Raw genomic sequence first — 23,221 nt, 5'->3', positions numbered from 1 at the left:
AGGATAGCTTTAGCTATCCTGGGTTTTTTGTTATTCCAGATGAATTTGCAAATTGTTCTGTCTAACTCTTTGAAGAATTGGATTGGTATTTTGATGGGGATTGCATTGAATCTGTAGATTGCTTTTGGTAAAATGGCCATTTTTACCATATTAATCCTGCCAATCCATGAGCATGGGAGATCTTTCCATCTTCTGAGGTCTTCTTCAATTTCTTTCCTCAGTGTCTTGAAGTTCTTATTGTACAGATCTTTTACTTGCTTGGTTAAAGTCACACAGAGGTACTTTATATTATTTGGGTCTATTATGAAGGGTGTCGTTTCCCTAATTTCATTCTCGGCTTGTTTCTCTTTTGTGTAGAGGAAGGCTACTGATTTATTTGAGTTAATTTTATACCCAGCCACTTTGCTGAAGTTGTTTATCAGCTTTAGTAGTTCTCTGGTGGAACTTTTGGGATCACTTAAATATACTATCATATCATCTGCAAATAGTGATATTTTGACCTCTTCTTTTACGATCTGTATCCCCTTGATCTCCTTTTGTTGTCTGATTGCTCTGGCTAGAACTTCAAGAACTATATAGAATAAGTAGGGAGAGAGTGGGCAGCCTTGTCTAGTCCCTGATTTTAGTGGGATTGCTTCAAGTTTCTCTCCATTTAGTTTAATGTTAGCAACTGGTTTGCTGTATATGGCTTTTACTATGTTTAGGTATGGGCCTTGAATTCCTCTTCTTTCCAGGACTTTTATCATGAAGGGGTGTTGAATTTTGTCAAATGCTTTCTCAGCATCTAATGAAATGATCATGTGGTTCTGTTCTTTCAGTTTGTTTATATAATGGATCACGTTGATGGTTTTCCGTATATTAAACCATCCCTGCATGCCTGGGATGAAGCCTACTTGATCATGGTGGATGATTGTTTTGATGTGCTCTTGAATTCGGTTTGCCAGAATTTTATTGAGTATTTTTACGTCGATATTCATAAGGGAAATTGGTCTGAAGTTCTCTTTCTTTGTTGTGTCTTTGTGTGGTTTAGGTATAAGAGTAATTGTGGCTTCATAGAAGGAATTCGGTAGGGCTCCATCTGTTTCAATTTTGTGGAATAGTTTAGATAATATTGGTATGAGGTCTTCTATGAAGGTTTGATAGAATTCTGCACTAGACCCGTCTGGACCTGGGCTCTTTTTGGTTGGGAGACCTTTAATGACTGCTTCTATTTCCTTAGGAGTTATGGGGTTGTTTAACTGGTTTATCTGTTCCTGATTTAACTTCGATACCTGGTATCTGTCTAGGAAATTGTCCATTTCCTGAAGATTTTCAAATTTTGTTGAATATAGGTTTTTATAGTAAGATCTGATGATTTTTTGAATTTCCTCCGAATCTGTAGTTATGTCTCCCTTTTCATTTCTGATTTTGTTAATTTGGACACACTCTCTGTGTCCTCTCGTTAGTCTGGCTAAGGGTTTATCTATCTTGTTGATTTTCTCAAAGAACCAACTTTTGGTTCTGTTGATTCTTTCTATGGTCCTTTTTGTTTCTACTTGGTTGATTTCAGCTCTGAGTTTGATTATTTCCTGCCTTCTACTCCTCCTGGCTGTATTTGTTTCTTTTTGTTCTAGAGCTTTTAGGTGTGCTGTCAAGCTGCTGACATATGCTCTTTCCTGTTTCTTTCTGCAGGCACTCAGCGCTATGAGTTTTCCTCTTAGCACAGCTTTCATTGTGTCCCATAAGTTTGAGTATGTTGTATCTTCATTTTCATTAAATTCTAAAAAGTTTTTAATTTCTTTCTTTATTTCTTCCTTGACCAGGTTATCATTGAGTAGAGCATTGTTCAATTTCCACGTATATGTGGGCATTCTTCCCTTATTGTTATTGAAGACCAGTTTTAGGCCGTGGTGGTCCGATAGCACGCATGGGATTATTTCTATCTTTCTGTACCTGTTGAGGCCCGTTTTTTGACCAATTATATGGTCAATTTTGGAGAAAGTACCATGAGGAGCTGAGAAGAAGGTATATCCTTTTGCTTTAGGATAGAATGTTCTATAAATATCCGTTAAGTCCATTTGGCTCATGACTTCTCTTAGTCTGTCTACATCACTGTTTAATTTCTGTTTCCATGATCTGTCCATTGATGAGAGTGGGGTGTTGAAATCTCCCACTATTATTGTGTGAGGTGCAATGTGTGTTTTGAGCTTTAGTAAGGTTTCTTTTACATATGTTGGTGCCCTTGTATTTGGGGCATAGATATTTAGGATTGAGAGTTCATCTTGGTTGATTTTTCCTTTGATGAATATGAAGTGTCCTTCCTTATCTTTTTTGATGACTTTTAGTTGGAAATTGATTTTATTTGATATTAGAATGGCTACTCCAGCTTGCTTCTTCTGACCATTTGCTTGGAAAGTTGTTTTCCAGCCTTTCACTCTGAGGTAGTTTCTGTCTTTGTCTCTGAGGTGTGTTTCCTGTAGGCAGCAGAATGCAGGGTCCTCGTTGCGTATCCAGTTTGTTAATCTATGTCTTTTTATTGGGGAGTTGAGGCCATTGATATTGAGAGATATTAAGGAATAGTGATTATTGCTTCCCGTTATATTCATATTTGATGTGAGGTTATGTTTGTGTGCTTTCATTCTCTTTGTTTTGTTGCCAAGACGATTAGTTTCTTGCTTCTTCTAGGGTATAGCTTGCCTCCTTATGTTGGGCTTTACCATTTATTATCCTTTGTAGTGCTGGATTTGTAGAAAGATATTGTGTAAATTTGGTTTTGTCATGGAATATCTTGGTTTCTCCATCAATGTTAATTGAGAGTTTTGCTGGATACAGTAATCTGGGCTGGCATTTGTGTTCTCTTAGGGTCAGTATAACATCAGTCCAGGATCTTCTGGCCTTCATAGTTTCTGGCGAGAAGTCTGGTGTGATTCTGATAGGTCTCCCTTTATATGTTACTTGACCTTTTTCCCTTACTGCTTTTAATATTCTTTCTTTATTTTGTGCGTTTGGTGTTTTGACAATTATGTGACGGGATGTGTTTCTTTTCTGGTCCAATCTATTTGGAGTTCTGTAGGCTTCCTGTATGTCTATGGGTATCTCTTTTTTTAGGTTAGGGAAGTTTTCTTCTATGATTTTGTTGAAGATATTTACTGGTCCTTTGAGCTGGGAGTCTTCACTCTCTTCTATACCTATTATCCTTAGGTTTGATCTTCTCATTGAGTCCTGGATTTCCTGTATGTTTTGGACCAGTAGCTTTTTCCGCTTTACATTATCTTTGACAGTTGAGTCAATGATTTCTATGGAATCTTCTGCTCCTGAGATTCTCTCTTCCATCTCTTGTATTCTGTTGGTGAAGCTTGTATCTACAGCTCCTTGTCTCTTCTTTTGGTTTTCTATATCCAGGGTTGTTTCCATGTGTTCTTTCTTGATTGCTTCTATTTCCATTTTTAATTCCTTCAACTGTTTGATTGTGTTTTCCTGGAATTCTTTCAGGGATTTTTGCGATTCCTCTCTGTAGGCTTTTACTTGTTTATTAATGTTTTCCTGTGCTTCCCTAAGTGTGTTCAGGTCTTTCCTGAAGTCCTCCAGCATCATGATCAAATATGATTTTGAAACTAGATCTTGCTTTTCTGGTGTGTTTGGATATTCCATGTTTGTTTTGGTGGGAGAATTGGGCTCCGATGATGGCATGTAGTCTTGGTTTCTGTTGCTTGGGTTCCTGCGCTTGCCTCTCGCCATCAGATTATCTCTAGTGTTACTTTGTTCTGCTATTTCTGACAGTGGCTAGACTGTCCTATAAGCCTGTGTGTCAGGAGTGCTGTAGACCTGTTTTCCTCTCTTTCAGTCAGTTATGGGGACAGAGTGTTCTGCTTTCGGGCGTGTAGTTTTTCCTCTCTACAGGTCTTCAGCTGTTCCTGTGGGCCTGTGTCTTGAGTTCACCAGGCAGCTTTCTTGCAGCAGAAAATTTGGTCTTACCTGTGGTCCCGAGGCTCAGGTTTGCTCGTGGGGTGCTGTCCAGGGGCTCTCTGCAGCGGCAGCAACCAGGAAGACCTGTGCCGCCCCTTCCGGGAGCTTCAGTGCACCAGGGTTCCAGATGGTCTTTGGCTTTTTCCTCTGGCGTCCGAGATGTGTGTGCGGGGAGCAGTCTCTTCTGGTTTCCCAGGCCTGTCTGCCTCTCTGAAGGTTTAGCTCTCCCTCCCACGGGATTTGGGTGCAGAGAACTGTTTATCCGGTCTGTTTCCTTCAGGGTCCTGTGGTGTCTCCGGCAGGGGTCCTGCCGCTCCTGGGCCCTCCCCCACAGGAGCCCAGAGGCCTTATACAGTTTCCTCTTGGGCCAGGGATGTGGGCAGGGGTGAGCAGTGTTGGTGGTCTCTTCCGCTCTGCAGCCTCAGGAGTGCCCACCTGACCAGGCGGTTGGGTCTCTCTCTCACCGGGTCTGGGAGCAGAGAGCTGCTGCGGGCCGGGATCCGCGGGTGTGGGACTTCCGGTAAACACAGAACGTGCCCGGTTCTAGAGAAATTCTGCTTCTGTGTGTCCCAAGCTCACCAGGCAGCTTTCTTGCAGCAAAAAATTTGGTCTTACCTGTGGTCCCGAGGCTCAAGTTCGCTCGTGGGGTGCTGCCCAGGGGCTCTCTGCAGCGGCAGCAACCAGGAAGACCATGAAGCTTCTTAATTGATGTTTTGCTTGCAAAAATGTGTTTTTTAAGTGATGTCTTTATGAACAAGTGGGACAACATTTATTTTGAGATTTTATGTTTAACCATATGAAATGTAAAACTAAACCACCCATGCAGCAAGGTCATGGTTTATTATATAATCTGGTGTTGAATGTAGATAAGGAAAACGCACCTATACAAACTGAAAAAGAAACTCTTTTGCAATTTGAACATAGATCTATATTTTTGTTTCTTAAAAATAGATCTAGCCTAGTGGTTAAAAGCATTGACTGGTCTAAGAGAAGTCCTGAGTTCAATTTCCAGCATCTACATGGTGTCTCACAACCACCATGGGATCAGATGCCATCTTCTGGTGTGTCTGAAGAGAGCAACACTATACTCACATACATGAAGTACATCTTTAAAAATCAACCCAGAAAACATTATGAAAATATAAGTCTTTTGTTCAGCTTTGGCTGGCCTGGTACTACCTAAGTATTCAAATGATGCTTCAAATGTACAATCCCTTCCAATGTTGATTTTTGAAATTGAAATTTTGTTATTCATGTTTTTACAAACAAAATTTTTTAAAAATAATTTTGCAAATACATAGATCATAAAACTATATTACTTATAAGTATTTGATCCACAAAAGCTATTAAGATGTTCCTTTAAATCTCCCATGCTCATGGAATGGCAGGAATAATATAGTAAAAATGGCCATTTTACCAAAAGCAATCTACAGATTCAATGCAATCCCCATCAAAATACCAATCCAGTTCTTCAGAGAGTTAGACAGAACAATCTGCAAATTCATCTGGAATAACAAAAAACCCAGGATACCTAAAACTATCCTCAACAATAAAAGGACTTCTGGGGGAATCACTCTCCTTGAACTCAAGCAGTATTACAGAGCAATAGTGATAAAAACTGCATGGTATTGGTACAGAGCCAGACAGATAGACCAGTGGAATAGAATTAAAGACCCAGAAATGAACCCACACACCTATGGTCACTTGATTTTTGACAAAGGAGCCAAAACCATCCAATGGAAAAAAGATAGTATTTTCAACAAATGGTGCTGGATCACCTGAAGTTCAACATGTTGAAGAATGCAGATCGATCCATGCTTATCGCTCTGTACAAATCTTAAGTCCAAGTGGATCAAGGATGTCCACATCAAACCAGATACACTCAAACTAATAGAAGAAAAAGTGGGGAAGAATCTCGAACACATGAGCACTGGAGAAAATTTCCTGAACAAAACACCAATGGCTTATGCTCTAAGATCAAGAATCGACAAATGGGATCTCATAAAACTGCAAAGCTTCTGTAAGGCAAAGGACACTGTTGTTAGGACAAAAGGGACTAACAGATTGGGAAAGATCTTTACCAATCCTACATCTGATAAAGGGCTTATTCTGGAGGTTCCTCAGAAAATTGGACATTGAACTACCTGCAGACCCAGCTATACCTCTCTTGGGCATATACCCAAAAGATGCCCTATCATATAACAAAGACACGTGCTCCCCTATGTTCATAGCAGTCTTATTTATAGTAGCCAGAAGATGGAAAGAACCCAGATGCCCTTCAACAGAGGAATGAATATAGAAAATGTTGTACATCTACAATGGAATATTACTCAGCTACCAAAAACAATGACTTTATGAAATTCATTGGCAAATGGATGGAACTGGAAAATATCATCCTGAATGAGGTAACCTAAACACAGAAAAACACACATGGTATGCACTCATTGGTAAGTGTCTATTAGCACAAATGCTTTAATTACCCTAGATGCACATAACACAGGAAACTCAAGAAGGATGACCAAAATGCAAATGCTTCACTCCTTCTTTAAAAGGGGAACAAGAATACCCTTGGGAGGGAATAGCGCAGCAAAGTTTAGAACCGAAACTGAAGGAATTCCCATTCAGAGCCTGCCCCACATGTGCCCCATACATATACTGCCACCAAACTAGATAAGATGGATGAAGCAAAGAAGTACAGGCTGACAGGAATGAGATGTAAATCTCTCCTGAGAGACACACCCAGAGTACAGCAAATACATAGGTGAATGCCAGTAGCAAACCACTGAACTGAGAACGGGACCCCCGTTGAAGGAATCAGAGAACGGACTGAAAGAGAAAGAAGGGTCTCAAGACCCCTTATGAACAACAATGCCAAGCAACCAGAGCTTCCAGGGACTAAGCCACTACCCAAAGACTATACATGGACTAACCCTGGGCTACAACCTCATAGGTAGCAATGAATAGCCTGGTAAGGTCACCAGTGGAAGGGGAAGCCCTTGGTCCTGCCAAGACTGAACCCTCAGTGAACTGATTGTTGGGAGGAGGGTGGTAATGGGGGGAGGATGGAGAGGGGAAGCCCATATAGAAGGGGAGGTGGAGGGGTTAGGGGGATGTTGGCCTGGATACTGGGAAGGGGAATAACAACCGAAATGTAAATAAGAAATACTCAAGTTAATAAAGATAAAAACTATGTTCCTTTAATTTTTAAAGTAATTTTTAGTGTGTGCATGTGTGCATGAGTGTGTCTGAACGTGTGTGTTTGTGTGTGTGTGTGTGTGTGTGTGTGTGTGTGTGTGTGTGTGTTTACAACTTTTCAGGTTCCCAGAGTGGCAAAAGCAAGGCATTGGATTAGCCTGGAGCCAAAAGTATAAGCAACTGAAAGCTGGGAAATGAACTCTTGTCTTTTTGAGTATCAACAATAAATCTGAGCCATCTCTCTAGCCCTAAGAAGTTCTGACTGTTAATTAAATCCAAAAGAATTATCCAATAGGGATTAGTATAGAAATGTGACACTTTAGGTAAAATTTGAAATTTATTGATGTAATGGCTCTGCTAAGAAATGAGCACATTTTCAGGTATTTCTTGAAGTGATATGATTTGCTATTTTCTTGAAGAGATACTGAGTTATTTACACGTTCAACAGATTTTTTTATACTGAAGTGGCACTTCAAGAAGTGCTGTCAGTAATTAAGAAATGAATAAGTCGGTTAGATTTATGACTTTAAAGGAGACAACCATCAAGTAGAGAAGACCACAAAAAATCTGTATCAGTGAAACATTTTTACAGAATAAAATACCCTCATTCTTGTATCTTATTTTAAAACATACCATGTGATCTGCTTGTTTATACAGAAATAGTTTATTGGAAAACTTCTGGCATACACTGGATGTTTTTCTTATTACATAGAAGTTGGTGTCTGAAATAAATAATAATTGAAATGATGGCAAATATTTCTGGCCCGTGTTCCCATAAAGACTGCATAAAATTAAAAAGAAGAAGAAATTAGAGGAGTAATAGTTATATCTAGGAAAGGAATTTGTTTTACCCATGGACTGTATGAGCAGCAAACATACATATGTATTAAGGCGTAAAAGGATTCTAAGTGTTTAACATTCTGCTTTATAATTATTCCTCATAGAGTACATTCTATTGGAGACTGGAAGTTTCATTATAACCCTCATCAGTTATCACTATATCATAAAATAGTTGGGCTCAGATTAGCCACATAAATGAAGACTTTGTTAGAAATATTTTTAGACCCTAATTATTGCTTTTATTAAAAAAAAAAGCTAAGTTCTAGGAAAACATGATTATAAATATCTGTTACACTAAATATTTAGGAACATTTAGAGTTGGATGAATGTTTTAGTGCATTATGGTACTTATACCAAATATACCATAGATTGGATGGATTATACAAATAACATTTTTGTTGTTGTTGTTCTTATGGGGTTGCAAGCCCCTTCAGCTCTTTGAATTCTTTCTTTAATTCCTCCAACAGGGATCCCATTCTCAGTTCAAAGGTTTGCTGCTACCATTTGCCTCTGTATTTGACATGCTTTGGCTGTGCCTCTCAGGAGACAGCTATATCAATCAGGCTCCTGTCAGCAAGCACTTCTTAGCTTCATCAATCTTTTGTAGTTTTTGGTGGCTGTATATAAACAGGCTGTGTACCTGTTGTGGGTTGCCCTGGAGTTATCTGTATTTTGATGCTTTTTCCACGACCCCATGGACAGCTGCCTAGTCACATACTCAGGACTCAGGGGATTTTACCAGAACCTTCTCCCCATTTAAATTGTAAAATACAGGTAAGGGCAGTAACAGGATAGAAGGAGGCCTGTCATTGGATGAGAAGGAAGGATGGGCAGGGGAAGAGTTTGAAGGAAGAGGAGGAGCCTGAAAAGGAAAAAAGGAGAAGAGACAGGAGAGGGCAAGAAGCCATGGCAGGTGACATTAAGATTCTGCTCCGTGTATTTACAGGTTATTAATGTTGTTAAAGATGGATATGTATTGGGCTTTGTATGTTTAGGGGGGCAATTATATCTTGCTAATTGGGTCAAACATTATTGTGTTGTGTGTCCTTTTATGTGACAGTTTGAATATAGGAAAGTGTGCAGCGGCTGAGTCACTGGGCCGCTGAGTAGTTGGGATGTGTTTCCACCAAGATATCTTGGGGCACTGTGGTGCTGGACCTAGAAGGGTAAAAGACAACCATATTTTGTTAATTTATTATATTTTTACAACAACATGTACCCATGTAGGGCAGGCTCTGAATGGCTGTTCCTTTGGTCTCTGCTGTAAACTTTGCCTCCATAACCCCTCCTGAGAATATTTTTGTTCCCCCTTTTGAGAAGGAGTGAAACATCTGCACTTTGGTCCTCCTTTTTCTTCAGTTTCATGTGGTCTGTGGATTGTATCTTGGGTAATTCGAGCTTTTGAGCTCATATCCACTTATCAGTGAGTGCATATCATGTGTATTTTTTGTGATTGTGTTATCTCACTCAGGATGATATTTTCTAGTTCCACCCATTTGCCTATGAATTTCATGTTTTTGATAGCTGAGTAGTACACCATTGTATAGATGTACCAAATTTTTTGTATCCATTCCTCTGTTGAAGAGCATCTAGGTTCTTTCTAGTTTCTGGCTCTTATAAATAAGGCTGCTATGAACATAGTGGAGCATGTATTTTTGTTGTATGTTGGAGCATCTTTTGGGTATATGCCCAGGAGTGGTATAGTTGGGTCCTCAGGTAGTTCAATGTACAATTTTCTGAGGAAATTCCAGACTGATTTCTAGAGTGTTTGTACCAGTTTGCAATCCCGCCAACAATGGAGGAGTGTTCCTCTTTTCCACATCCTCGGGAGCACATGTTGTCACCTGAGTTTTTATCTTAGTCATTCTGACTATGGTGAGGTGAAATCTCAGGGTTTTTTTGATTTGCATTTTGCTGATGACTAAGGATGTTGAACATTTCATGAACATAGCCGTCAAAGATAATGTAAGACACAAAAAGCTCCTAATCCAAAACATCCAGGAAATCCAGGATGAGAAGATCTTCAATAAGAAGATGAAACCTAAGGATAGTATGTGTAGAAGAAAGTAAAGACTCCCAATTTAAAGGGCCAGTAATTATCTTCAACAAAATCATACAAGAAATCTTCCCTAACCTAAAGAAAGAGATGCCCATAAACATACAAGGGGCCTACAGAACTCCAAATAGATTGGACCAGAAAAAAAAATCCTCCCATTACATAATAGTCAAAACACTAAATGCACAAAACAAAGAGAGAGTATTAGAAGCAGTAAGGGATACAAGTAACATATAAAGGCAGACCTATCATAACTCCACCAGACTTCTCACCACAGACTATGAAAGCCAGAAGATCCTGGGTAGATGTCATATGAACAACTAACATATATATCTTACTTTTCTGGGAACTGCAAAATCCATGATTAAGGCACTAGGAGTTTTGATATCTCGTAACCATTTACTTCAAGGTTTATAGATGATTGCCTTTCTGCTGTGTCCTCATTAAATTTTCATATGGCCATGGATACACACACACACACACACACACACACACACACACACACACACACACACACACACACACAGACACACACACGCACACGCACACACCTTTAAAAAAAAAGAAGCAAAAATATATGGAGAATAAAACGTACCCAAAACCTGAGTCGCTCATGTACCATCTCATGATTCATTTGAAAACTACTTATGAACTAAATTGTTGGCTGTTTGGCTTAAATAAAATCTTGAACATCTGCTTTAGGGAATATCTTAAAAACTGATTATGATCTTGGTAACCCTTGTTCCAAACACTCAAAATAGGGTATAAGATTTAAAGCTTCATTTTCAAACTCGGAACATAACCAAGTAAATGACATTTTGATCATTCCAGATTGAGAAAATGTCTATGCCAGTACCAGAAATTATAGGATGCCTTTCCTCTATATTTCAAAAATAATTTCCATTCCCTAACTCATTCACTAATGAATTAGCATCAAATATTGTTTGATCTAGAATTCATAAACACTTTATCGTCTTTTGATGCTATCTACCCTAAGACTAGAAAGGTTTCAACATGTCCTCATGAAACAGCTCTAGCATCTTTAAATCTCTACAAAAATTTAAACAGGATAGGGTGTCAGTAGTAACAAAAAGACAGGCAAGATAACATTTTTTGGCTCTGCACTATAAAAGAGTGGTATTTTTCACTGAATTTCTATTCTAAGTATAATAGAATCTTACTCCCTATACATTGTTAACTAAATAACTTCCAGATTTTTGTAATAATCAGGGTAATACTTTTTTCATCAGAATATGATAGAGGTTCTAAAATTCACAATGTTTCCTGTCATTTTCATGAGCAATATACAGATCCTAATTTATCTGAATTTAAAAATAGCCCTTGGGAAAGAGACAACTTTCATGTTTCTCCATGGCCATTTTTATTATCTGCTTTGGATAGAATACCCAAACAAAAACGTATATAAATTTCAGGTTTATATACACCATAAGAACAACAAAAATATGAACCAACCAGACCCCACCAGAACTCCGAGGGACAAAACCACTAATCAATGAGTATACGTGGAGGGACCCACGACACTTGCCACATATGTAGCAGAGGTTGGCATTGTCCTATTTCTCCACATCCTTTCCAACATCTACTGTCACCTGAGTTTTTGATCTTAACCTTTTTGACTGGTATGAGGTGGTATATTAGGGTTGTTTCGCTTTGCATTTTCCTGGTGACTAAGGATGTTGAACATTTCTTTAGATGCTTCTCAGCCATTTGGTATTCCTCAAATGAGAGTTCTTTGTTTTGCTCTGTACCTCATTTTTATTAGGGTTATTTGAGTCTCTGGAGTCTAACTTCTTGAGTTCTTTGTATATATTAGATATTAGCCCTCTATCAGATGTAGGATTGGTAAAGACCTTTCCCAATCTGTTGGTTGCCGTTTTGTGCTATTGACAGTGTCCTTTGCCTTGCAGAATCTTTGCAGTTTTATGAAGTCCCATTTGTTGATTCTTGATCTTAGAGCATAAAACTTTGGTGTTTTGTTCAGGAAATTTTCCCCAATGCATTCTTCTACATGCTGAGCTCCAGTATAATCAACACCATTTTATTGAAAATGCTGTACCTTTTCCACTGGATGGTTTTAGCTCCTTTGTCAAAGATCAAGTGACTATAGATGTGTGGGTTCATTTCTGGGTCTTCCTTTCTATTCCATTGAAAGAACTTCTGCCTGTCTCTTTTCCAGTACCATACACTTTTTATGAGGAGTGCTCTGTAATGCAGCTTGAGGTCAGGGAAGGTGATTCTCCCCAGAAGTTCTTATTGTTGAGCATAGTTTTTGCTATCCAGGATTTTTTGCTTTTCCAAATGAATTTGTAAATTTCTCTTTCTCCTATGAAGAACTGAGTTGGAATTTTGATGGGGATTGCATTGAATCTATAGATTGCTTTCAGCGAGATGGCCATTTTTACTATATTAATCCTGCCAATCCATGAGCATGGGCAATCTTTCCATTTTCTGAGATCTTCTTCAATTTCTTTCTTCAGAGATTTGAAGTTCTTGTCATACAGATCTTTCACTTGCTTGGTTAGAGTCACACCAAGATACTTTATATTATTTGTGGCTACTGTGAAGGGTGTCGTTTCCCTAATTTCTTTTTCAGCTTGTCTTTCCTTTGAGTATAGGCAGGTTACTGATTTGTTTGAGTTAGTTTTATATCTAGCCACTTTGCTGAATTTGTTTATCAGCTGTAGGAATTCTCTGGTGGAATTTTGGGGGTCACGTAAGTATACTATCATATCATCTACAAATAGTGATATTTTGACTTCTTCCTTTCTAATTTGTATATCTTTGCCAATTTTTTATTCCAGCACTGAGGAGTCAGATAGAGACAGATCTCTGTGAGTTCCAAGTAATCTTGATTCATATAGTGATCACAGGCTAGCAAGTGATATACAGCCGTTTCAAAAAAATAGTGGAAAAAATTCTAACTTGTGCTTTTCTCATTTTTGAGTTTGTTTAAAATTATAGATGGTGACAATTATTAAATAACAAAATCTTTTATAAAATAGATATTCTCTCCCTCTTCTGACAGTCGCATTAGGAGTAATGACTATGCTACTGATCGCAGTTCTTCCAACGCTGAAAATGGCTTAAGAACATGTGAGTACTTCATTGAAAAGCTTCGGGTTTTGTTTGTTTGTTTGTTTTTGTTTATTCTTGAATCTGATGTTCATGTGACAAAAAGCTCAACTGAGATATTCATTTAGGGTGTTTATGATAATAGAATGGAGACTCCTAGAGATTTCTGACCAGATGCAGAATGACTTGTATCTGCCTTTTTTCTTTTTTCTTTCTTTCTTTTTTTTGTTATGTATACTTTTGACGATTCTTCTGTGACCTTTTCTTTTATTTCTTGGTCTGTTTCCATTAGCATATAGGGCACATGTTTAAATATATGGTCTTCATGTTGCTTTTGAATTTCATTGAACTCTTTAAACCTACTTAAATTCCAGGTCTTATTAATGTTAAAATTATAAAAATACATTTTTTCACTTAGTATTATTTAGTTAATATAAGTCTCAAAAAATAGGCAAAGTTATATAAAGGAGGCTTCAAATAACTCCAATTTTTCTTTCAGAAGATGATTCTTATATATCTGAAAAGCTTAATGTTTGAAAATTGTATTTAACCATTCTCTATTAAAATTTCAAATATGTTTCAAAAAATATTGTAAAAGATGGGTAGAATGATGGGCAGGAAACCAAGTGTAGAAATGTTCTAGTTAACCATAGCTACAAAACTAAATGTTACAATCACAGAAATAATGAGATGTAACACTTACCTTCAAATAGAAGCTGAAACATAGAATGTTTCTAAGCTATTTTATTCATGTATCTTTTGTTTAATGCTACACTACCCATAGTGTCTTCTATGCTGCTATTGCCTTATAATTTCATGAGTCAGATCTCTGTATATCTGATGCTTCTCAAAAATAATAACTGTGTTTTAAAAGATTGAAGAGAAAGGATTAAGCAGATATTAGATTACGTTGTATCAGAATCCATGGCACTTCAGTTCTGCTGAAGTCTATCACAGAGTACTAACATTACTTCATCTAGCATATCACTGCATTCTAGTAGCTTTCCAGGATTCTGTCAACATGTTTTAAAACTACTGAAAAAAATCTGAATACATTTTTGTTGTTATAATAGACATTTTCAACTCAAATTGTCCAATATGTTTTATTATGTGAATTCATTTATAAGGAATAATTAATAGATGAGTATAAGTATATATTTTGTTATACCAAACTTGAGATCAGATCACCAGTAGTTTCTTATTAAACCCTTTGCATTGTGTTTCAATGTTTTCAACATTTTATACATCGTAAAATGTTAATTATTTATGAAATAATAGTTTGAATAATTTATTAACTCTCTCTCTATAACATTTTTATAGCCATTAAGTCTAACTTCATCAGAGAATTCTTCTGTTCAATACAAACACTTTCCCTGGGACCAAAAGCATCTTCAAGCCTGGAAGTTTACTATCTTCCCTTTGACATGCACATTCGCTATTGCGCCATCATCCTAAGCAACAAAGAGGTAATTACAGAATTGTACACCATGCTTCTTCCATATGGGTTGCTTCTTTTATGAAGTAAACATTAAGGCAATATTGAAATAACTGGAACTCTGGAAATATTCATGTTCTACTCCTCAAATCCCAAGGAAATAAGCTTTTTCTGAATAATAGTAAGAGTCCCACTACTTGTAAATAAATTTTATGGGGACTGCTTACGGAAGTTCCAAGGAAGTAGAACTACCATGACTGGCTTTGTCTCAATTTCTTCATATATCTGGCCTGTCATGCTAAATCCTATACTTATGGTCTATTAAATATTCACAAATATTCACTGAAGGAACTGACTCAGACTTGCATCTTTTCACAGATTTATTTGAGGAAGGATGTGCTTCCAACTTCACAAGTTGTTTATAGAACCTTAATTTCTTTTTACCTTTGGCATTCATGCAGCTTGTTTCTTAAAATCAACGAAGGAGAGAACAATTTAGGGGAGCAAGAAAAGAGGACAAGATAGGGTAGAATTACTCAGAGAGAGAGACTGACTATAACATAATAATCTCGGAGGGGAGGGGATTGAGAATCCTCAGAATATGTAAGACACACATTTGTGTGTGTTTGTGTGTGTGTGTGTGTGTGTGTGTTTGTGTGTGTGTGTGTGTTAACTAAATTTAACTATTCAAATAAATTGGGAGAAAATATTTACCTAGTATCTGTAGAATTTATTGCATGTGTAAAATACTATATTCTATTAATTATGAGGTATAAGTTATTTACATCAAATGCTTCCCCTCCTCTTGTCCACACTTGACAGAAACACTCCCCCTATCCCATCTCCTTTTCCTCTGAGAAACTAGATCCCCCTGGCATATTCTTCCACCCTGGAATATCAAGTCTATGTCAGGGTAGGCACATTCTCTATCAGACTGAGCCAGAGAAAGTAGTCTTGTTGGAGAGTAGATACCACAGTCAGGCTGCAGCTTTCAGGAGAGCCTCCTCTCCAGTTGTTGGGGGAGGGGGAGCAGAAGGAGACTAAGCTGTATGTGTACTGCATATGTGCCCTGACCCTCTTTCAAGTTCATGTGTGTTCTTTGATTGGTGGCTCAGTCTCTGAGAACCTCAAGTATTTTAGTCTAGTTGCCTCTGTTGGTCCTCATGTGGGGTTCCTGTCCCTTTCTGGGCCTTCAATCCTTTCCCCAACGCTTCCACAAGAGTTGCCTACCTCTGTCCAATGTTTAGCTGTGGGTATCTGTGTCTTTTTCAGTGAGCTGCTGGATAGAGCTTCTTAGAGGACAGTTATGCTAGGTTCTTGTCTGTAAGCATAACTGAATATCATTAATAATGCCAGGGTTTGTTGTTTGCCCATGGGGTAGGTTTCAATTTACGCCACTTTTGGTTGACCATTACTTTATTCTCTGCTAAGTAGGCTTCATTCCAGTGATGCAGAAATGGCTCAATATACAAAAGTCCATCAACATAATCCACTATTAAAAAAATGGAAAAGAAATCACATGATCACCTCATTAAATACTGAAAAACCCTTTGACAAATTCCAAAACCCCTCCTTGCTAAAACTCTTGGAGGAGTCCTGGATTCAAGGTACATAACTAAACATAATAAAAGCAATGTAAAGCAAGCCAGCAGCCAACATCAAATTAAAGGGAGAAAAACTTGAAACATCCCACTAAAATTAGGACAAGACAAGGCTTCCCACTCTTTCCCTATCTATTCAGTATAGTGATGAAAGTTCTAGATAGAGGCATTAGACAAAAAAAGGAGTTCAAGGGGATATAAATTGGAAAGGAAGACATCAACATATTATTTGCAGATGATATGTTAGTATGTATAAGAGAACCCCAAAATTCTACCAGAGAATACTTACCGCTGATAAACAAACTCAGCACCAGGGATGAATATAAAATTAACTCAAACAAATCAGTAGCCTTCCTTTATACAGATGATAAATGGGCAGAGAAAGAAATTAGGAAAACAAAACCCTTCATAATAGCCATGAATAGTATAAAATAACTTGGTATAACTCCAACCAAGCAAGTAAAAGATTTGTATGATAAGAACTTCAAGCTTCTGAAGAAAGAAATTGAAGAATATATCAGAAGAAGGAAAGACCTCACATGTTCATGAATAGGTAGGATTAACATAGTGAAAATATACTTTAATTTTACATATAAAATTGCCACTGAGGAAAAAATGCTTTATCAGATTATCTTGGCTTTATCTTATTCCATTCATAGAATTAAAGCTCAGTAATAGAGAGCTTACACAGCATGCATTAGGCCATGGGCTTCATTCTTAGCACTGGAAAGAAAGCATTTTAGGATTCAACTACATCTCTTTTTATATAAAATATGTGAAAATAGCTATAATTATCATTTTCTATTAATTGGACCAATGTTCAAAATATTTTTTAAAACTTTAAACTATAAACATAGAAAGTTAGCTTTCAAGAGTAGAATTTGAAATTTAATGTTCTTCTTTGAAGTAGAGTACAAGAGTATTTTCTATTATCTCATTAAATAGTTTGAATCTAAACTACTTAAAATATAATCAAGCTTATTTTGTCATCTCTACTTATTACAACACACCTTCCATTATTTTTTCCTTGCCAGAGAAAATACAGTGATAAAACAATCTTAGTAATATATTGCTACCTATTAGAAACAATGCCACAATTTAAGGATTTGTTTAGTTATGCTTTCTATGAATTTATTAATTCAAATATAATGTTAATTATATTGAAAAATATAATATATTCTTAGGTGGATATTACATGCAAGCAAGCACAAATAGTTTGCTACAGTTCCTGTTAAATATATGATAATCCCTTTCCTATTAACTCAAAACTGATAAATACTAAAGTAATTTATCATTTATTTGGATGTTTTGAACTTATAAAGACATTTCTACCAACAGTGTTTTCAGGAGTGCATATTCATTTCATTTTGTGTATTTTAGTTAAAATTTTAAATAATAAGATTAGATTAAAATCTTCTTCTTCTGCTTCAGTTTCATTAGGATATGCATAGTTTGTTATAGCACCATTCCTGGGCTCTTGTGGTATCACATTGCCCTGGGTTTTGTTGATTGTGTTTTTAAAGTGTCCTTTATGCATCTGATTTTCCCTGATGTTGACTTGACGATCTTGATGACAGGAGAACATGTCAGGAAGGTGGGCTGCACCCTGGAACATACAATTGAGGTCAGGGTAGCCTGCTGTGCTCCTGTGCCTCAGTCAGACTCTACTCTGCAGGCTGTATCCCAGTTGAACTGCAGATCCAACTGGTATATGAATAGTGAAGCAGGGTGCCAGGCTGGTTAGTCTTGGGGCTCTTGAAGGTTTCTAGAAGGAGACAGGACAATCTTGGAGTCCTTCAAGTTTCCTCCAGACTGAGGAACTAGCCCAAAGCTAGACAGAGGGGCTCAGGACCCAGTGCAACTCACATCTGCAGACTGTCCCAAGCAGAACAACTGGGAAGGCATGTGGATCCAACTTAGATCGAATTGGTCTGGCAGAGTTGCATGTTGCTTTGTTTTGGGGCCACTGAAGGCTTGCTTGTGGATGCAGGACACTCTTATGGTCCTAAAGAACCAGAAGAATCTGACTCCCCGAAATTCTTTGTTTGAATTAGGATCTAATACTATTTCTCCACTGTCATTTTCTGATATGTCATTAGAAGACACTTTTTTTTCTTCAACTAGTTTTATGTATGATGTTGGCTTCTAAAGACATCAGTTGTACAGAAAATGAAAAAGGAACACAGAGACCTGGTCTCCCTGAGGTTTAATAGCTGCTGAGCAAAAACAAATACAAGCATGCTCACCACTATTAATTTCTCAGGATATCATGTTGATGCTCTTACAAGTTTTCCACTTTTATTTTTGCTTCATCTATTTAGCAGTTTGTACTTCTTATCTAATAATGTGTCCCAAAATATTTTAGGTATTCATTTTTAAAAATTTACGTTAAAATAGACTCATAGATTCACATGCTCTTGAATTGTTATAGAATATTAATAAATAGTAACAATAATGATAAGAAGAAGAAAATTAAGAGGAAGAAGTAGAAGAAATAAAGTAATTGTTGCTGTGTTGTTACAGATTCTTTCTTGTTAGCATGGTCATTGTAAGAACACCTCTTAAGAATATTTTTAATGAATTTCGAGGATCCTCTTAGTCAACCTTCATATCTTTACAACAGGCTAGTGTAAATCTATATTTATGCTTAGTTTTGGATTTATGATTTGTACATTTTGCTCAGAAAGGTGTGCAAGAAAGTTCCTTAGAAACACTGTAACATGAATATGGTTTATATTCTTATGAGTACTTAAAATTCAGTATTATTATGTGCTTATATTTTAGATCGGAGATTTGATATATATTATAGAAGGAAAAGGTTTGATACCCTTGCCTTCCAATTTCCTTCCAATGAAGCCTCCAAGTCCAATTGACTACAGCATTTCTCTAGAAGGTATATTATACATGTTTTGTTCCATTTGTTATATTGACAGATTGGATTATTACTTGTATGGTCATGCAGACATTCTTATACCACTTTTCTCCAATATGCAGTTGTATTTTAAGAAGCCTTCTTCCAACTTTATTATGTTTTTACCCATAAAACAGCACCATTTTGACAATTAAAAACATAATTATTGGCTTCTTTAAAAATCTGTTTTTAGACTTCAGATAATATTGGAATTTACTATACCAAATATTATTCAGTAACCTATCCATTTCTGTTGGAAAATCACTACATTTTTAAAACTTCATTTATTTTTCGTAATCTAGACTTACATCTTTATGTCAAATTGTTGATTTCTAGCATTAGCCTTGAAAGAGTTTGGTTGTTAATAAACCAAGTTTTCTTTTTTGCCTAGCCTTTAAAAGCATCATTTTAATGTTTATTTCCATTTCCACTACCTTATCCCTAATGTATATGGTAAGGCATTCCAATAATTGTGGAAATAAAACCTGAAACTGAATATGAACTTTTAACCATATGTTTGGATTTGAAAGAAAAGAAGCTGAGAAAAATAAATAGGCACTGACTTTGAAAAATCAAGGGGCTTGCCAGCAGATACAAGATTGAATGTTTTGTTTTACCAGGTTGGCGGAGAACTTATATTTCTTAGTTCATGATAACATTTTTTAAAAAAAAGTCTCTTCCTCATAGTAAAAAGAATTTTCTTATGTAAGAAAAAGATCTAGTGTTTGGTAGTTTGAATGTTTGTTTTTTCACTATTGTTGTCTTGAATTGTTTGTTTGTTTGTTTAATTTTAAGATCATATTTATCCCTATAGATATACTGGCATGATCCTATAACTGTTAGGTTTTGTTCTCTTGTGAAAGGGATAGGCACATTCCATACATCATTATAGAAGAAGGTGACCTCATTCTATAACAGGATTTAGTGTATTTTGCGTGTGAGAATCTTTTATATCTTGTCCTTATTAGAATTACTATTACTACTTTGTCAGGATCACAGTATACTAAGTTTTGAGAATATTGATGTTTTTGATAAAGCACTGTTGGAGTAAAGCTTCTTTTACAGACTACCAATACAACATTTGTTATTTTTGATGTCTTATTCTTGAATCTCTTTTTTAGAATTAATAGAATTGTACTATCCATTTATTTTATTTGCTTAATGAACATCATAATAAACTGCATTGTTATGTTTCTAACCTCACAAATCATGCTTGGTAACAATGCCAAGGCAATAAATGTTCATTATATTCATGAATAATTTTACTTTCCCCAGAATATAAGGAAGATCCAGTTCTTTATTTGACCTGCAAACCCCATCAAATCCTTGATATAGAACTTAAAGTACCACTGACTAATGAAGCCAAGGAAAAGGCTTTGGCTTTTGCAGCACAGCAACAGATGTCAAATCTTGAATATGAACGAAGGGCTATCGCTGGTACTCTGGAAAGCAGTACCATTCGTGCAGCTGTTGCCCTCCTAGGCCTAACGAAGATTGAGGTAGGAATAGAGAAATGATGCCATTCATTTGCTTTTGGAAAAAAGTAATCATGCCCAGTTGTATAATTATAGGATGGTTACTTAAGCTTCCACATGCTGCTATTTTTATATATTTAATATAGTGAGAATGATAATGTATCAAAATTGATATAAATCTGTAAAATACCTGTTAAATAATTAATGGACTGTTCCTGCATGCTTGTGATAGCTATTATTACTATTATCAGTAGTAATATATTAGCATAGACTCTTATTATGGCTTGAAATAATGTATAGTCTGTTCTCAGTAAGCAGACAAAAGTGTATTTTTTAAAGATAAAAATACTCAAGAAGCTCTACTGTGACCATTCTAGCTTTTGACACATAAAAACCAATTTCCTGAGGATGATCTAGGAATGACCTTCCTAATCAGTACTATCTTATCCCATAATCTCATTCCTCCAATAGAGTCTATTTATTCACAGAACCCCTCAGAGCAGACATTTTTGTTTTTATTTTTCTCAGTAGCCTAGACATATGTGTGCTCCTGTGGCTTTTGAATTTCCTTCATTGCCTTTTACTTGATGTCATAGAACCCTTTCCTCAATTATTTCAGGAATTCTTAATTAAATGCTAGTGAATCTCTCATTTGCAATTTCTGTACATGTAATGGATTATTTTTTTCAGCCTTGTTGAAGATATTCATACACACACACACACACACACACACACATACACACACACACGTGTGTGTATGTGTGTGTGATAGATATAGATAGAATAGAGATAAAGATAAACTAAATAGTTGACGTACACATTCTATAAATGGTTTACTTTTCAGGCCCTAGAATTAATAAAGGCTATTATAAATTTTGAAAAAATATATAATATTTTATAGATGACGTGAATTTAAAGTTCTAATAAGCTCTAAAGTATGAAATTCTAATCATTTGACAGCCTCTTCATTAAATTAACTCAAATATTTCCAAGAAATTGATGATTCCTTTTAAGTAAAACTAATACTTTTACTGCATAGTGAATTTGGGGAGCTTTATATGCAGCTATCACAATAAAATTTTAAATGAGTAATCATTTCAAACTACCAGCATATCACAAGGATACCTCTTTCCTTATTTTCTTTATTTTTTTCAGTACAGATTGTCAAAATTATGTATTATGAATGATTACCGGAATCTGTCTATGGCGGGCTTTCTTCCTTTAGGTGCCAGTTGACTTTGTACCTATATTTGCATTTAAAGTCATGTTTCATATGAAAATGTTATTTATTTCTTATTTCTTCTTTCAAATTGTAAGTTCTTCCGGGAAACCGGGAAAGGGAATAACACTCAAAATGTAAATAAGAAACGCTCAAGTTAATAATAAAAAAAATTGTAAGTTCTTAAACATATAAAAGATTTTACTTGTTGTCTGTCTTAATATCTAACACATGATATGTTTTCTTAAGTAAGTATTGTCTCTTGTATCCTGCTTCACTTACACTGTGAAAGCTACTTTGATCTCCACTGTCCATTTTTCATAAGGGCAGTATTGTGTCTAGAGGAGGATGCCAATAAGAATGTGTTGTAACCCACATTTTGTGAGTATTGGTCATTTGAATTTAAAAAATAAAACATCTTGATATGAATGTGATTTGATCTGGGCATCCAAAAAGGCCTGAAAGCTAGTTGTTTTTATATACTTAAGAAAAGAATAAAAGAAAGAAGAAGAAAAAATCATCATTAGAGAAGATAGTGGTTTGGTAGGTTCTGCAAATGAAGTGAGTATCTGATGTAGAGATATGAAAGCACATAGGTTTCTATTCAAGAAGTAAAGCTGTATTTCATTGCTCATTAATGGAATGTTTTCCTTGCAACAGAATTTATTGATTACTGTAAGCATTAGAAAAATGAACAAGGGCCACTCTTAAAGGTGACATCACTGGTAACTTTTATTGGTTAGTGCTACCTTTTACCCAGCTTTATGATAACATCTCCAACGAAAGAAGCTTGTTTATACTTGTGTGTAATTTTCTCCCAAATGTTTCACTGAGCATATAATGTTCTTATGTTTTTGAGATCAAATTTCAGAAAATTATAATATAATATCAATGTTTACTTACAGTGCCTTTTGCTCTTTAATATGTCAAAGTTGAAGAAGCCTAAATCCATTTTATATACAACAGAACTGAGCCTTCCTGCACATTTCAATATACCCAGGAGAATTTATATCCCTCAAATTCCAGAACCTCCAGCTTTCCACATGCAATCTCTTGAATTTAAACCTCAAATTTTATCAGGTAATCAAGGATATTTTGATTAGAATACTTAGCAGTATAACAGATATTTAAAGGCAGGAACATGCTAGAAGTGAACACTGTTTATTCATGGGTAATATATCTTTGATAGAATAATGTTCTTTATCATTTATGTAATATATTTGCTATTGGTTTTCTGAAGCATGTTTATTCTGTAATTGTCACATATATAAATTAGGTTAAAATGAATATCAATAGGTATATATTGTATCTTATTAATATTTTTATTAATAAGATAGTAAACATGTATCTAAATGTTTTTTCCTGAAATTTATATTCATTTTTTGTTTTTGTTCCTTTCAACTTGCTAGGCAATACTAGGACTCTAGTCTCTTAACTAGTATTAACTTCAA

General features: G+C 36.0%; 1 protein-coding gene across 1 annotated transcript in view; it reads left to right on the top strand.

Moving 5' to 3' along the window:
* Cfap47 (cilia and flagella associated protein 47) overlaps nucleotides 1–23,221 on the top strand; it is a 344,640-nt gene that overhangs the window by 223,654 nt on the left and 97,765 nt on the right. The window contains exons 41-45 of the mRNA XM_087600976.1: nucleotides 13,083–13,150; nucleotides 14,450–14,595; nucleotides 18,950–19,058; nucleotides 20,352–20,575; nucleotides 22,676–22,850. Of these exons, the coding sequence (XP_087457102.1) occupies nucleotides 13,083–13,150; nucleotides 14,450–14,595; nucleotides 18,950–19,058; nucleotides 20,352–20,575; nucleotides 22,676–22,850 (722 nt within the window). The remainder of the gene's footprint in view (nucleotides 1–13,082; nucleotides 13,151–14,449; nucleotides 14,596–18,949; nucleotides 19,059–20,351; nucleotides 20,576–22,675; nucleotides 22,851–23,221) is intronic.

Source organism: Rattus norvegicus, chromosome X (genome assembly GCF_021556685.1).
Source record: "Rattus norvegicus strain SHRSP/BbbUtx chromosome X, alternate assembly SHRSP_T2T, whole genome shotgun sequence".
NCBI lineage: Eukaryota > Metazoa > Chordata > Mammalia > Rodentia > Muridae > Rattus > Rattus norvegicus.
This window is presented reverse-complemented; position numbering and strand designations above follow the sequence as displayed.